The following is a 17909-nucleotide window of genomic DNA, read 5'->3' as shown; positions in this document are numbered from 1 at the left end:
GTACATAATTAACACATTTAATTATATATTATTTATTTTATAAATAAATAAAAGATTTGTAAATCTTAATTCTATAATTAAATTCGTTTAATTAAATATAACTTTAATTCATAAATAAATAATATTATTTGATATTAATAATTTATCATATATTAATAATGAATTATCATTTCATTTTATTTAATATAACAATTAGCGTGGCCTCACACATGACCCAATTATAATACAATATATATACAACTCTATTAATCATAGTTAACTTAGTAGAAAAGTACTAAGACTTCTTGGATTAAATTATCTTCATTGTTTTCTAATCCAAATTTAGTCATTCCATATTAAATTAATGGATGCAAATCATTTATATCCCACTCGAGATCCAAGAGTAAGGTAATGTACTAACGGACCTCGATCTAAGAGTTCGATAGAGAATTTTTTTTTTAAAAAAAAAGGTCGATTTTAAGCATTACACAAATCAAATACAAGAATATAGTTATACAGAATACATGTTTAGTCTTCTTCCTCATCTATATTATCTTAATACTATTTACAAGTTTTAATGACAAAAATATTGTACTTCGAATTAATATATATAAATATTAAACAATTTAACATAAAAATATTACCTAAACTAGAATGCGGATGCATCAAAAAGATGAAATGACTCGTACTGTGCCATCATGGATTCCATTTTTCTTCCATTGCGATATTACTAACATCAATGGAAAATTAACAACTAATAACTAGCTTTTTTTTTTTTAAATTTATTTATCATTTGATTTGAAGATTGATTGCTCTATATAAAAAATATGAGTGTTATGGGTGGAAAGACTTAAACATTAATGATGAAGTAAATCAAAAACATAGATACAAAAGCAAAGATATATATTTATATATATATATATATATATATATATATGAAAATAAGAATGAAAATATGTTCAAGAAGTTAATAGTGTGTTATGACTTCGCATTAATTTGTCGTTAGATTTATTATTAAAGTATGATTTTGTTAAATAATTCTTATTGAATGAGAATTTTGTCCACATGTAAATTCTTTATCACTAAATTTATGTTAAGATATGATTTTGTTAATTAATTTTAATTGAATAAGAATTTAGGTCAAATGCAAGTATTTCTCTTTAGAATTATTATTAAAACATGATTTTGTTGTATAAATTAACGTGGTTTAATACAACTTTAATCATAATTCATGTTTTTGTCAATAAATTTATTATTAAACATGATTTATATTGGTTATCATGCTATTGTATTTAGGGTCTTAATTAATGTAATAAACATTCCTATTTTTATTCAATTTGTGAATATATTTGATACTAAATACGATATTTTCGAATTAAAAGATTAAAATTATAAAATATGAAAGAAAGATTCTTTATGATTATGGGATTGATGAACATTAATTATGATAAGAAATGAGAAATCATCTTTATCTTCATAAACTAGTATTGAAGGTGATATTTTCTTTATGAATCGTGAGAGCAATCTAATCGTCTTTCTGTTAGGTTAATAATAAAAAATATTTTTTATAATATTTGTGGGTTTTTCGGAAAAAGTATAATGATGCAAAAAAATCTTTAAAAATTATTTGTTCGACTCCATATCACACTTTAATTATAAAGTTTTCATCCTACAAGCATAAGAAGCAATACATATGTCTATCATGTGTATAAAGAATATTTTGGGATTCAATATGAAAGTTTGATAATTAAGTTATCAAAATATTTTATGTAACTATTTATAATGAACCATTTGAATAACCATACATCTCTTCAAAATATTTTATAACACATATAAAGATAAATGATTGATTAATTAATTTATTAATTATGTGGGTAAAATAAATAAAAAGAAAGATATATGTTAAACTTAATTAGATAAGAGGCATACATGATCATATCATGTGCATAAAGATATTAAGACTTAATTTTAAAGTTTTATAATTAATTTGTTAAAATTATTTTATGTTTCACTATACAATGAACTTTTTAAATCAATTATACAGTTCCTTTAAAATATTTTACAAAAATAAATAAATAAATAAAATAAAAATAGGGAGGTTGATTATGTAGGATGGTGAACAAACTTATTTGACTACTCATTAAATAAAATTAATGAATAGAATAAAATATATAAAAATTGACAAATTAAATTCTTTATCGATTAAATATAAGAAAATCTAAGTTTATTTTTATCAATACAAGAGAAACATAAAGAGATACATAAAGTTTAAGAAATTGTTCAATATTAAATATAACAAACTTCGCATTAATTTGCTGTTATTTTTGATTAAAATATGATTTTGTTAAATAAATATTATTGAATGAGAATTTTTCCCACATGTAAATTCTTTATCACTAAATTTATGATATGATATGGTTTTGTTAATTAATTTTAATTGAATAAGAATTTAGGTCAAATGCAAGTATTTGTCGTTAGAATTATTATTAAAAAATGATTTTGTTAAAAAAATTAACGTGGTTTAATACAAAATTTAATCTTAATGCATTTTTTTGTCAATAAATTTATTGTTAAACATGATTTACATGGGTAATCATGATATGTTTTTAGATTCATAATTAATGTAATACACATTTTTATTAAATTTAAAATATATTTAATATTAAATGCGATATTTCGGAACTAAAGATTAAAATTATAAAGTATAAAAAAATAATATTTATGATTATGGGATTGATGAACATTAATTATGTTTAAGAAAAGAGGAACCATCTTTATCTTTATAAATTAATATTTAAGGTAATGTTTTCTTTATGAACGGTGAGAGCAATCTAATCATCTATTTCTTATTTTCATAAGAAAAATAATTTTTTTTTATATTTATGATATTATCAGAAAAGTATAATAATGCGAAAAATCTTTCTAAAATTATTTATAAGACACTATCTCACACTTTAACTATAAAGTTTTCATCATATATACAAGCATAAGGGTCCGTATATATTCATATCTTGTTTATAAAAAATATTGGGATTCAATATGAAAGTTTGATAATCAAGTTATCAAAATATTTTATATAACGATTTATAATGAACCATTTGAATAACCATAGAATTTCTTCAAAATATTTTATAACACACATAAAATTGAATGATCGATTAATTTATTTATTAATCATTTGTGTGATACTAAGGCTTAACTTGGAAGTTTGATACTTAAGTTGTTATAATTATTTTATGTTTCACCTTACAATAAACTTTTTAAATCAATCATATAATTCCTTCAAAATATTTTATAACAAAAATAAAAATAAATGGTTGATTAATTAATTTATTAATCATTTGTGTTAAATAAAAAAATAAAACAAAATAGGGAGATTGATTAAGTAGGATGATGAATAAATATATTTAACTACTAATGAAATAAAATTAAGGAATAAAATAATATATAAAAATTGCCAAATTAAATTCTTTATCCACTAAATATAAGATAATATTCTAAGTGTTTTTTCTATCAATACCAAAGAAACATAAAGAAAAAGAAAAATGACATAAAATTTAAGAATTAGTTCAATATTAAAGGTAACAAACTTCTACATGAATCTAATATTTGATTATGTATCTATTTTGTAGAGTGAGACGAGTTTAGATGTGATGATAAGGTCAAGAACATTTTGATTTAAAATAATAATTTTATACGTATTATTTCGAGTTTTTCTAATAAACGGATTATTGATTTATAGTTTATCTCATAAAGTTAAAGTTATCAGATATGAGATTTTATAAAACAAAACACACAAATTGAAAAACATAGAAAACACAAACTTAGAAACATGCATTAAACAAACACAAAAACATAACATAGTTTTTGAAAAACATAGAAAACACAAGGTTAGAAAACAAGCATCAAACAAACACAACAACATAACATAGTTTTTGAAAAACATAACAAACACAAACATAGAAAACATGCATCAAACAAACACAAACAACATAACATAGTTTAGGAGTTCTCTTCAGAAGGAGCCAACAAGCATGCTCAAAAAACCCTTGCAACAGCTTTACACACCAAGGGATTCTTCATTTCCATGGACATCTTGAGAACCTCAGTCAAATCCACATCATCCTTAGAGGTCCACTCAAAGTTCTGAAGAAGCACAGCCAACCAAATATGAACGGTAACTAGACCCATAGTTTTCCCGGGACATACCCTCCTTCCTGAACCAAAAGGGGCGAGCCTCATGTCAGACCCCATGACAGACACATCCTGTTCAATGAATCTCTCTGGCCTGAACTCTTCTGGCTCCGACCAAATTCCTTTGTCATGTGCTATGGCCCACATATTCACCATGGCCGTGGTCCCTGCAGGGACAAAGTACTGCCCAACATGTGTGTCGTGGATTGCAAGACGAGCCCATGAAAGGAGGGGGCCTGGAGGGTGCATTCTTAGAGTCTCTTTTACGATGGCTTGGAGGTATGGCAGGTTTGGGATATCAGATTCCATTACCGCCCTTGAAGAGCCAATAGTTGTTTCAATTTCGGCGAGAGCTTTGGCTTGAATGTCTGGATGAAGAACTAGTCTTGCTAGAATCCATTCTAATAGAATTGCAACAGTATCTGTTCCTCTGAAGATCATTTCCTGCATTCATTGATAAAGAGTATTTATATAAATGTTTTCATCATCAATTATTATTATGTAAATCAAAAAACTTATATATAGAAGCAAGGAAATAAATATCTTTTAAAAAATGAGAATACAAATATTTTCAAGAAATTAATAATTTGTTAAAATGAGAAACAAAGTAGTCACAGGAAACTAAGGGCCGACATGATAAAAGTAACACATGAAATAAAATTAGTTTTTTGTTTAATAAAATTTAACATGTACATTCATTTACGAAAATGTTCTAACTATTTTTCCTTTCTACATATTTTTCATATCTTGTAGATAATAAGGTTGGCTCTTGAAGTCAAGAAAGAGGATTCTAAGTAAGAAAATACAAATTAGAAAATTTTGAAAAGATATAAGAAAAAACATTACCCATAGAACAGCGACCATATCAGATCGGGTGATCTTGTTCTCTCTCTCAAGATCAAGAAGAACATCAACAAAGTATCCATGATTATTGTCCTGATCAGTAACCATGCTGTGATCGTCTATGATCTTTCTAACAAACCCATCCACTTTAGAAACTAGTTTCCTACTTCTCCTTCTCACACCTTGAACATCAAGCCAACCTAGAATCGGGAAATGATCGCTCCAATTGAATGTCCCTAGTAACTTGTATCCTTCACTAACAAATCCCTCTAATTCCAAACCGTCCCCATTTTCACCAAAATCATAATACTTTCCAAAAACAGTCATCATCATGTTATTCAATGAACCATAGTGAAGAACTTGCTTGATCTCAACATCCCCTTTTAGATCCATTTGTGTTTTTACCTGCGTAAAGAAACACTCATTTATAACTAATTGTCTTTTATACTCATTATCATTTAAAAGTAAAAATAAAAAAGAGTATTCTTACTTGTGTGATCATCTGATGACAGATGTTCTTACGGAATCCTTCAGCACAAGCTATTTTCTTCGGGCTAAACATGTAAGTAGCTGAAATCCTTCTTAGCTCTCTCCAGTATTCTCCAAAGGGAGCAAATCCCATTGCCCGATTAAACAAGAGCTCGTAAGCGGATTCCTTAATGGGACGATCAGCGAAGGCAGAACTACTGAGAATGTCCTTAGCCGAACCCGGATCACTTGAAATAACGAAACGGGTGAACCCAACCGAAAAGGCCATTAGTGGACCTGCCTTTAAGGTCTGAGAAAGGTTTGCAAGTTTTCTATGAGTCAAAGAACTCATGAAAGTGAAAATGAGTCCGATAAGGGGAAATCCAGATGGTCCGGGAATGGGGGCACCGGTTTTTGCTTTGGAAAGAGCCCATGCAAGACCACCCGGGACTAGCCAGAATCTGAAAACAGCGGTTAAGATAGCGAGAAAGAGGAAAAGTTGGATGCTGAGCAAGGTGGAGGAGGAGTCATCTGGTAGAACAAAGAGGCCTATTCCCGAAGACATTTTTTTTTTTTGTTAAGAGAGAGATATGAAAGTAGGAAGTGGTGATGAAAGAAGGAATGGAGTGTTCGTATTTGTAGGGAGGGCAAGAAGAAACATACAAAATAAATTTTATAACATTCAATCTATTTAAAATGAAATTAAACTAAACATTTTAATTATATATAGGTAATATTAAAAAGAGAACTGACTCAAAAGTTGCATGATTAACTAAATCCCAAGAAAATGCAAACTTAGAAAACCCATATATTAATTTTGGAAGACCCACCAGAAAGAATTAACATACTAAAACATCTCTTAACACAACAAATTAAGGATTTTTCATTTCCTTTAAAATCTTAAGAGTCTAGTCAGCTCCACGTTGTTATTATTTGGACTCACTAAAAGCTCTGAAAAAAGCAGAGCCATGCAATGGATACAAATATTTTAATATTTTTCTGAAAATGCAGAGCCATGCAAGGATGCACGTATTGAATTGAAAATGCAGAGTGATGCGGTGCGAGTCGAAGAGATTGGAAGATAATCTAATTAAGGAAGGGATTGGAAGATATATTCTAATCAAGGAAAGGATTATAATATATATTCTAATTAAGGAAGAGATTACAAGGGATATTCTAAATTAAGTAGGGATATTCTTGTTATGGAAGGAATATCCTAAATTAGTGTAATTAAATTGTAATTAGACGTAATTCCTAATTTAATACGTGTAAGTCCTATAAATACCCTGAAGGTATTCCATTGTAAGGAAGAAGAAGATTATTAATCAGAAAACGAGGTTTTCCTCAATATCTATCAATTTCGGTATTCGTAAGAATCAACGAATCTTGATAAAGATTCATCCTAGCCACGCACGCTGCATCAGTTGGTATCAGTTTCCAGTCGACCCTGAGGTATGCCGCCCCGAAGACAGCCGCGCAACCCTACCCCTGGTGCTGATGATGGTGACCTTGCTGAGTTGCGACGTGAAAACGCTGAATTTCGCCGTGATAACGACGATTTGAGGCGGCAGGTTGAATGGTTGACGCAACGGATGGATGCATCTATGCACATGCACCACCCTGAAGATGATGTTACGATGACAGATGAAAACCCTCTCGGTGGTCTTCGGAATCGATCCCCTGAACGCCCCAATCATCGTTGGGAGCAGGCTTTCAGGGTGGACATCCCTAAGTTCGATGGTAGTCTATCACCGGAAGAGTTTATTGATTGGCTTTCTCAGGTTGAAGAGATTTTGGATTTCAAGGAAGTTCCTGCAGATCGTCGTGTACCCCTTGTTACGATCCGCTTACATGGTCGTGCACAAGCATGGTGGCAGCAGTTGAAACAGACACGTGTTCGTCATGGTAAGGCAAAGCTCACGAATTGGGACAAATTCAGGAAGCATATTAGGGCTGCGTTTCTACCATATAATTACGAACGTAACCTGTACCAGCGGTTCCAGAATCTTCGTCAGGGTTCTCGTTCCGTGGATGACTATTCCACTGAGTTTTACACCTTTGTGGCTCGTGTTGACCTGTCTGAGTCCCCTCTCCAGTTGGTTTCTCGCTATATTGGTGGCCTTCGCCTCCAGTTGCAGGATATTTTGAATATGTTTGATCCCTTGACTGTTTCTGAGGCACATCAGCGTGCTTCACAGGCTGAGAAACAGCTAGCCAGGCGCGGTTCGGGTAGCTTTGGAAAACAGGTTGTCCCCACTAGTGGCATTGGTTCTTCTTCCCAGTCGGCCCATCCCACCCCAGCCCCCCCTCGCGGCACTACAGCCCCCCCGCAGGGACGTCCCGGTGGCTTGCGTTGTTTCAATTGTGGTGAAGTTGGCCATCGCCAAGCAGAGTGTCGCAACCCAAAGTCCACCAATCGTGGTCTTTTTACTGAGGTGGATGATCCTGACTCTACTCTTCCTTCAGATTCAGCCCCAGTGTATGATGTTTATGATGATGAGGCAACGGAGGAGTATGTTTCTGGTGATGTTGGCCCCCTTTTGGTGATTCGTCGATCATGTTTAACCCCTCGTGCTCCTGACAACGAGTGGTTACGCAATAATCTGTTCCATTCCACTTGTACCATCGGTGGCAAAGTTTGCACCTTCATCATTGATGCTGGGAGTTGTGAGAATGTGATTTCTGAGGTTGCAGTTTCGAAGCTGGGTCTGTCCACTGAACCTCACCCCAAGCCTTATCGCCTGTCCTGGCTGAGTCAAGGTACGGATGTTACAGTTTCCAAGCGCGTACTTGTTAATTTTTCCATTGGTTCCCATTATCGTGATGCTGTATATTGTGATGTGGTTCCTATGGATGCTTGTCACCTTTTACTTGGTCGACCTTGGCAGTTTGATCATTCTGTTATACATGATGGGCGTGCTAATACCTACACGTTCTTATTTCATGGTACCAAGATTGTGTTGATGCCAAATCAGCCCAAGAAGGGTGCTGCCCCCACTCAACCATGGTCTGATGTCAGTATGGATTTTGTCCTTGGGCTGCCACGTACCCAGCGTGGTTCTGATTCGATTTTTGTGGTGGTTGACCGATTCTCGAAGATGGTTCATTTCATTCCCTGCAAGAAAACCTCTGATGTTGTGGCTGTTGCACAACTTTATTTCAGGGATGTGTATCGCCTTCATGGACTTCCTGCCTCCATAGTTTCTGATCGGGACACTCGCTTTGTGAGTCACTTTTGGAGGAGTCTTTGGCGTTTGGTTAATACTCAGCTGAATTTTAGCAGTGCCTATCACCCGCAAACTGATGGCCAAACTGAAGTTGTTAATAGGTCTTTGGGGAACCTTCTGCGCAGTTTAATTGGGGATCATCCTAAGGCTTGGGATCTGAAGCTGCCTCAGGCCGAGTTTGCTCACAATCATGCTGTTAATCGCTCCACTGGTTTCAGCCCTTTCCATGTGATTTACGGGCTGTCTCCGCGTGCTCCTCTTGATTTGTTAGCGCTGCCCAGCAAGGTGCGTCCTCATTCCACTACTGCGGATTTTGTTGGTCAGTTGGCTCAGGTTCATCAGACCACTCATGACCGCTTGGTTGCTGCTACTGCCAAGTACAAGGAGAAGGCTGATTCGAGAAGGCGTGCTGTTGATTTTGAAGTTGGTGACTTTGTGTGGGCTATTCTGACTAAGGATCGTTTTCCAGCTCATGAATATAGCAAGCTTGCTGCTAAGAAGATTGGTCCTGTTGAGATTGTGGAGAAGATCAACCCCAATGCTTATCGTTTACGCCTTCCCAGCCATGTGCGTACCTCTGATGTGTTCAATGTGAAGCATCTTGTTCCTTTTGTGGGTGAGTCTTCTTCTGATGAGGATGATGCGGTTCCAGATTCGAGGACGAATCTTTTCTACCCTGGGGGGAATGATGCGGTGCGAGTCGAAGAGATTGGAAGATAATCTAATTAAGGAAGGGATTGGAAGATATATTCTAATCAAGGAAAGGATTATAATATATATTCTAATTAAGGAAGAGATTACAAGGGATATTCTAAATTAAGTAGGGATATTCTTGTTATGGAAGGAATATCCTAAATTAGTGTAATTAAATTGTAATTAGACGTAATTCCTAATTTAATACGTGTAAGTCCTATAAATACCCTGAAGGTATTCCATTGTAAGGAAGAAGAAGATTATTAATCAGAAAACGAGGTTTTCCTCAATATCTATCAATTTCGGTATTCGTAAGAATCAACGAATCTTGATAAAGATTCATCCTAGCCACGCACGCTGCATCACAGAGACATGCAAGGATGCACGTAGTTAATTTTCTTCATGCATGACAACATTTGTCATGTGCTGTGGCCCACACATTAATTTACCATGGGCGGATTCTGCTCTAGGTGGGTGGTGCAAATTCTACCAAAGATGGTTTGGAGGTTTTATTGATTGAAATCAATTATAACATTTGAAGAGTCTATATTGATGTCAATTTACTGAACTATAGTATAGGCTTCAAAGGTTGGATGAAGTACTAGTTTTTGCTAGAATCAAATCAACGGAATATTGTGCATATCCAATTTAAAGATTTTCCATATACTAATTAATCGGGACTAATTTTATTACATACAAATATATATATATATGATTGAAATATTCTTCATAATTACTTGGTCGAAGACAAAGAGATATACTTGAAATTATGAGCATGTTTGGAAACGCTTAGAGCTATAATGTAGATAACGAAAAAATTTAATTACATTGGTTAATATATACATAATTAAAGTGTATTTCATAATATTATTTCATTAAAATAAATACCCCATTAAGATATCTAAAACAAAAATAATTTTTAAATGAATTAAAAAAAATGATTAAACACAACAATACTTAAAAAGTTTAGTTTTTTCAACCAAGCCATATATTGATTTGTTTATAGTTATGTTAGTTTTTATATTATTATAAGTCTTATAACTCTATAACTCTAATGATAAATATTTAACACAATGCAACATTATGTATACACAACTTTAGTCTCTAGATCCTCTCTTATGCAAAACTCAACTCAAGGTGGACACAACAAAGATAGTTTTGGCAAACGAAAGCCCGAGCTTCTTGAATTTTAAAATGAAGGCAGATACAAATTGAGTGCAAAACTCAACTCAAGGTGGACACAACAAAGATAGTTTTGGCAAACGAAAGCCCGAGCTTCTTGAATTTTAAAATGAAGGCAGATACAAATTGAGTGAGCATTTCACTGTATGAACAGTATTTATAACTAATGATGATGTAGTGAAGGAGCCTTGGTCTAGTCTTTAGTAGTTGTAAGCATTTTGGTCAAACTAAAAAAATTCAAAATATTTGGTTTCAGAGCTTAAGAGAAGAAGAATGACTAGAAAATTAGTTCATGGAAGAATCTTGATGAATCCTTGGAGCACTTTTGGACTGATAGGTGAATTGTGATGGCCATCTAATTCTATGACTACTTGGTTTGACATTCATGACTTCGAAAGACTATCAATACTCTCCACTCTTCACAAAATAATGACACTTCTATATGTTGTGAATATATTTGGAGATTAAAATAAAAGAATATGTAGTCCGATAATAATTGTTGAATATTAATTGTTGAAGATGTATCAAGAAGGATGTACAATTTCTCAATGATAAACTTATAAATGTGAAAGAGAGTTTGATGGTACAACCAAACATAGTCATTAAGACTTTTAGGAAAAATGTTATACTAGAGAAATTCAAAAAGGTCAAAACTGGCAAGAGAGTCTTCGTGAAAAAAGCTTAGATAATGTCCATTCTGGATAAAGATAAAGTTTATGATCATTCAACTATGATTTGGAAGATTCAGATTTTCCTTTATTTTTTTTAAAAGCACTCATTAATCTAGATCTAGTAATTATATATATATATATATATATATATATATATATATATATATATATAAATATATATATATATATATATATATATATATATATATATATATATATATAAATATAATAGCATAATAGATAAATAAAAATCACAATTTCTAAGTTAAAATAAACAATAATTACCTCTTTGTGGTCGTTATTTAGAATGAAATAACACCTGAAAAGAAACTCATCATTACGAAAGGATTACAAAATGTGTTGACTAAATAACTAGTAAAGATTTACATATAATTGAATTAAGACTAATAAAAATATAGATATTGACTACTAAGGTAAAACAACAACTGAAAATAAAATTCAGAGAATATAATTATCGAAGAAAATAATAATATTAACAAAATTATTTGAAAGAAAAAATTACTATTGAAATATAATAATAATTAATAGAGCATTATTAGTGCCCTTCATCAATGACTAAAGTTAGGGGTGTTAATTAGTTCGGTTTTTAGATTATTTAAGTTTTCGGTTTGAGTTCTTCGAATTTTTATTTTTTAAGAAAATTTGAAAATCAAACCGATTTGAAAAATTCGAATTCGGTTTATTCGAATTCAGTTTATTCAAATTTGATCAGATATTCGATTTAGACCAAATATTGAACACCCCATACCCATAATATGAAAGAAATATTCTTAAGAGAGTTATCAGAATAAACAAGTTATTTGATATCTTATCTACTAAAATTATAAAAAAAATATAAATCATTTAAACTATGCTTAGTGATTGACCGTCAATGTTCGGCAGATGAACGACGTAAGTAAAAGTAAAACAATGTTGACGACCACCAGATATGATAGTGGAGAGGTGTTTATGATGATGGTAAGTGTTTTCGACAAGAAAGAAAGAGAGATAGGTCAAGACTCAAAAGTGGACGGTTGAAGTGAGGGATTAGAGTTTTAGAGATTATGGAGGACTAGCGGATGACCTAAATTAATTAATAATAAAATATATAATTATTTAATAATATATAATAAATTATATAATATGTAGTAAAATATATAATTAAAATAAATCATAAAAAATAAATTTAGTTTTCGATTTAGTTTTCGAGCTTAAATCTCAACTCAAAAACCAAATCGAAAACCTAATTTAAATTCGAATAGGTTTAAAATTCTATTCGAAAATAAAAAATAAAAAATAAAATTCAAATTCGATTTTTTCGAATTTGGTGAATTCAAATTCTGTCGGATATTTGGTTCATACCAAATATTGAACACTTTTAGCTAAAGTAATCATTGATGGAGATAGCGGAATGGTAGATTTTGTAGCTCAACAATAAAATTAGGCTCTTATACTATGTTAGAATAAAGAGTAGAATATTGTATTGAATGATATATTTTGAGTTAAATAAATAGGTCTATTATATAGACAATAGATTAGATATATAAGGAAACTAATATAATAATATAATATTGATATTATCACAACTTATTATTTGTGTAATATCTTACAGGTATATTATCTTTATATTATAACAATTTTCATCGTCTTCATTATCCTCTTCGTCGTCAACATCTATAAGTCTGTACATGAGGGGCTTCAATTGTTGAGACAACCTAGTGAACATCTTCCTCCTCTCAATCATCGTTGTTTGTGTTATTCATAATAAAAAAAGGATAATAAATTTGATAAGAAGACATTCATTTAAATTTTTTTTCATCAGCACCAACCTCTTACTCTCTTTACTTGGTTAACCAACAATATCATTTATAACTAATAGAGCTCTCATATTACTAATCTTGTGACCTCACTATTGCACTCAATATTTCAACAGTACCAATATCTTTTACCATCACTTTTATCAAACCAACCATCTCATCGTATCACCAACTTCTTTACCCTCACTTTTTCGGTAAACCAACAAATTCATTCATATATTTAACCACCGATATTTTTTGTTCTCCAATGAACATCTGATACTAATCTTGTGACCTCACTTCGAGTATTTTGTACCTCAACCATCTCATATCATTACCACGACCTCTTTATCCTCACTTTTGCAAACCAACCACTAATTCAATCGACCTTTAATCTTATGACCTCACTTTCACACTCCGGTCAACCACCCGTCTCAGTCACACATTTAACTACCGGTATTCTTTTTCCCAATGGACAACTCTTATTTCTAATATTATGACCTCACACACTTTCACATGTCTTTTATCCTTCGACAAACCAACCATCAAAATCCCAATTGACATATTAATCTCGTGACCTCACACATTCAGACGCCTCTTATTTCTCGAAAAATCAACCACCAATCTCAGTCGATCTCTAGTATTATGACCTCACACTTCGGTCCATCAACATCTCATTTACATATATTTTTAACCACCAATCACAATCGACCTCTAATCTCGTGATCTTTCGATCATTGTTTTACCGATTTCTTATCTCTCAGCAATCCAAACAACAATCTCAATCTTAATGACCTTTTATCGCTTGGAAAACAAACCACTAATCTCATCGACCTCTCTTTTCGTGACCTCATAATTTTACATGTTTTTAATCCCTCGACAAACCAACTATCAACCACACTTAACCTTTAATTTCGTGACTTTACGATTCTTTGTTACCAACCTCTTATCCCTCGGCAAACCAACTACCAATTTTAATTGACCTCTCATCTCATGACATAATTATTTCCACGCGCTTCTTATCTCTCACCAAACCAACCACCAATCTCAATGAACCTTTTCATAGTATGACGTCACAATTTCATACGACTCTTATCTCTTGACAAATCAACCGTCAATCCCAATCACACATACGCACACATCTCTTATCTCTCAGCAGACAACCTTAATCGACCTCTTATCGCTCAGTAAACTAACCATCAATTACAATGTCACTGACATCTTATTCATTGGTAAACCAATTATCAATCTCAATCGACCTCTCATCCTGTAACCTCACACTTTCACACGTACAATCTCAATATTGCTTTGTTGAAAAGATAGATTATCTCATGTAAATTAATTATAGTCTTAACTCATAATTATTTAAATAAAGTAATATTTGTGTTCTCTCCCAAAAACTTCGAGAAAGAAATGTATAGTGTATATCTAAGTTAATAACTTTTAGAAATTAATTATTTTTTACACTAAAAATGTTATTATCTATCTATCATATAAATAAGCTTAAAATATTTAAGAAGAGAAGATACAAAAATCATAACTTTTCTCTAAATTAACTTTTTGATTATATATATAATAATTTATTTCATAAATAAAAAATATATTCTTTAAAATATTAAGTACATAATTAACACATTTAATTATATATTATTTATTTTATAAATAAATAAAAGATTTGTAAATTTTAATTCTATAATTAAATTCGTTTAATTAAATATAACTTTAATTCATAAATAAATAATATTATTTGATATTAATAATTTATCATATATTAATAATGAATTATCATTTCATTTTATTTAATATAACAATTAGTGTGGCCTCACACATGACCTAATTATAATACAATATATATACAACTCTATTAATCATAGTTAACTTAGTAGAAAAGTACTAAGACTTCTTGGATTAAATTATCTTCATTGTTTTCTAATCCAAATTTAGTCATTCCATATTAAATTAATGGATGCAAATCATTTATATCCCACTCGAGATCCAAGAGTAAGGTAATGTACTAACGGACCTCGATCTAAGAGTTCGATAGAGAATTTTTTTTTTAAAAAAAAGGTCGATTTTAAGCATTACACAAATCAAATACAAGAATATAGTTATACAGAATACATGTTTAGTCTTCTTCCTCATCTATATTATCTTAATACTATTTACAAGTTTTAATGACAAAAATATTGTACTTCGAATTAATATATATAAATATTAAACAATTTAACATAAAAATATTACCTAAATTAGAATGCGATGCATCAAAAAGATGAAATGACTTGTATTGTGCCTTCACGGCTTCCATTTTTTCTTCCATTGCGATATTACTAACATCAATGGAAAATTAACAACTAATAACTAGCTTTTTTTTTTAAAATTTATTTATCATTTGATTTGAAGATTGATTGCTCTATATAAAAAATATGAGTGTTATGGGTGGAAAGACTTAAACATTAATGATGAAGTAAATCAAAAACATAGATACAAAAGCAAAGATATATATTTATATATATATATATATATATATATATATATATATATATATATATATATATATATATATATATATATGAAAATAAGAATGAAAATATGTTCAAGAAGTTAATAGTGTGTTATGACTTCGCATTAATTTGTCGTTAGATTTATTATTAAAGTATGATTTTGTTAAATAATTCTTATTGAATGAGAATTTTGTCCACATGTAAATTCTTTATCACTAAATTTATGTTAAGATATGATTTTGTTAATTAATTTTAATTGAATAAGAATTTAGGTCAAATGCAAGTATTTCTCTTTAGAATTATTATTAAAACATGATTTTGTTGTATAAATTAACGTGGTTTAATACAACTTTAATCATAATTCATGTTTTTGTCAATAAATTTATTATTAAACATGATTTATATTGGTTATCATGCTATTGTATTTAGGGTCTTAATTAATGTAATAAACATTCCTATTTTTATTCAATTTGTGAATATATTTGATACTAAATACGATATTTTTTCGAATTAAAAGATTAAAATTATAAAATAGGAAAGACAGATTATTTAAGATTATGGGATTGATGAACATTAATTATGATAAGGAATGAGAAACCATCTTTATCTTCATAAACTAGTATTGAAGGTCATATTTTCTTTATGAACCGTGAGAGCAATCTAATCGTCTTTCTGTTAGGTTAATAATAAAAAATATTTTTTATAATATTTGTGGGTTTTTCGGAAAAGTATAATGATGCAAAAAAATCTTTAAAAATTATTTGTTCGACTCCATATCACACTTTAATTATAAAGTTTTCATCCTACAAGCATAATAAGCAATACATATGTCTATCATGTGTATAAAGAATATTTTGGGATTCAATATGAAAGTTTGATAATTAAGTTATCAAAATATTTTATGTAACTATTTATAATGAACCATTTGAATAACCATACATCTCTTCAAAATATTTTATAACACATATAAAGATAAATGATTGATTAATTAATTTATTAATTATGTGGGTAAAATAAATAAAAAGAAAGATATATGTTAAAATTAATTAGATAAGAGGCATACATGATCATATCATGTGCATAAAGATATTAAGACTTAATTTTAAAGTTTTATAATTAATTTGTTAAAATTATTTTATGTTTCACTATACAATGAACTTTTTAAATCAATTATACAGTTCCTTTAAAATATTTTACATAAATATAAAAATAAAAATAGGGAGGTTGATTATGTAGGATGGTGAACAAACTTATTTGACTACTCATTAAATAAAATTAATGAATAGAATAAAATATATAAAAATTGACAAATTAAATTCTTTATCGATTAAATATAAGAAAATCTAAGTTTTTTTTATCAATACGGGAGAAACATAAAGAGATACATAAAGTTTAAGAAATTGTTCAATATTAAATCTAACAAACTTTGCATTAATTTGCTGTTAGATTTTTGATTAAAATATGATTTTGTTAAATAAATCTTATTGAATGAGAATTTTTCCCACATGTAAATTCTTTATCACTAAATTTATGATAAGATATGGTTTTGTTAATTAATTTTAATTGAATAAGAATTTAGGTCAAATGCAAGTATTTGTCGTTAGAATTATTATTAAAAAATGATTTTGTTAAAAAAATTAACGTGGTTTAATACAAAATTTAATCTTAATGCATTTTTTTGTCAATAAATTTATTGTTAAACATGATTTACATGGGTAATCATGATATGTTTTTAGATTCATAATTAATGTCATACACATTTTTATTAAATTTAAAATATATTTAATATTAAATGCGATATTTCGGAACTAAAGATTAAAATTATAAAGTATAAAAAAATAATATTTATGATTATGGGATTGATGAACATTAATTATGCTTAAGAAAAGAGGAACCATCTTTATCTTTATAAATTAATATTTAAGGTAATGTTTTCTTTATGAACGGTGAGAGCAATCTAATCGTCTATTTCTTATTTTCATAAGAAAAATAATTTTTTTTATATTTATGATATTATCAGAAAAGTATAATAATGCGAAAAATCTTTCTAAAATTATTTATAAGACACTATCTCACACTTTAACTATAAAGTTTTCATCATATATACAAGCATAAGGGTCCGTATATATTCATATCTTGTTTATAAAAAATATTGGGATTCAATATGAAAGTTTGATAATCAAGTTATCAAAATATTTTATATAACGATTTATAATGAACCATTTGAATAACCATAGAATTTCTTCAAAATATTTTATAACACACATAAAAATGAATGATCGATTAATTTATTTATTAATCATGTGTGTGATACTGAGGCTTAACTTGGAAGTTAGATAATTAAGTTGTTATAAT

The 17909-nt window shown here is 29.6% G+C and overlaps 1 protein-coding gene across 1 annotated transcript; it reads right to left on the bottom strand.

The window, feature by feature from the left end:
- Positions 1–3996: 3996 nt before the first annotated feature.
- On the bottom strand, positions 3997–5978 carry LOC124922370 (cytochrome P450 78A5-like). Its single transcript, XM_047463103.1, has 3 exons — positions 5507–5978; positions 5020–5421; positions 3997–4617 (listed from the first exon to the last, which is right to left on the bottom strand). The coding sequence occupies exons 1-3, from the start codon at positions 5834–5836 to the stop codon at positions 4018–4020; spliced, it is 1332 nt and encodes a 443-aa protein (XP_047319059.1). The 5' UTR covers positions 5837–5978; the 3' UTR covers positions 3997–4017.
- Between the last annotated feature and the right edge of the window lie 11931 nt (positions 5979–17909).

This window comes from Impatiens glandulifera, chromosome 1 (assembly GCF_907164915.1).
Source record: "Impatiens glandulifera chromosome 1, dImpGla2.1, whole genome shotgun sequence".
NCBI lineage: Eukaryota > Viridiplantae > Streptophyta > Magnoliopsida > Ericales > Balsaminaceae > Impatiens > Impatiens glandulifera.
The sequence above is the reverse complement of the archived record's forward strand: the minus strand, read 5'-3'. Positions and strand labels throughout refer to the sequence as shown.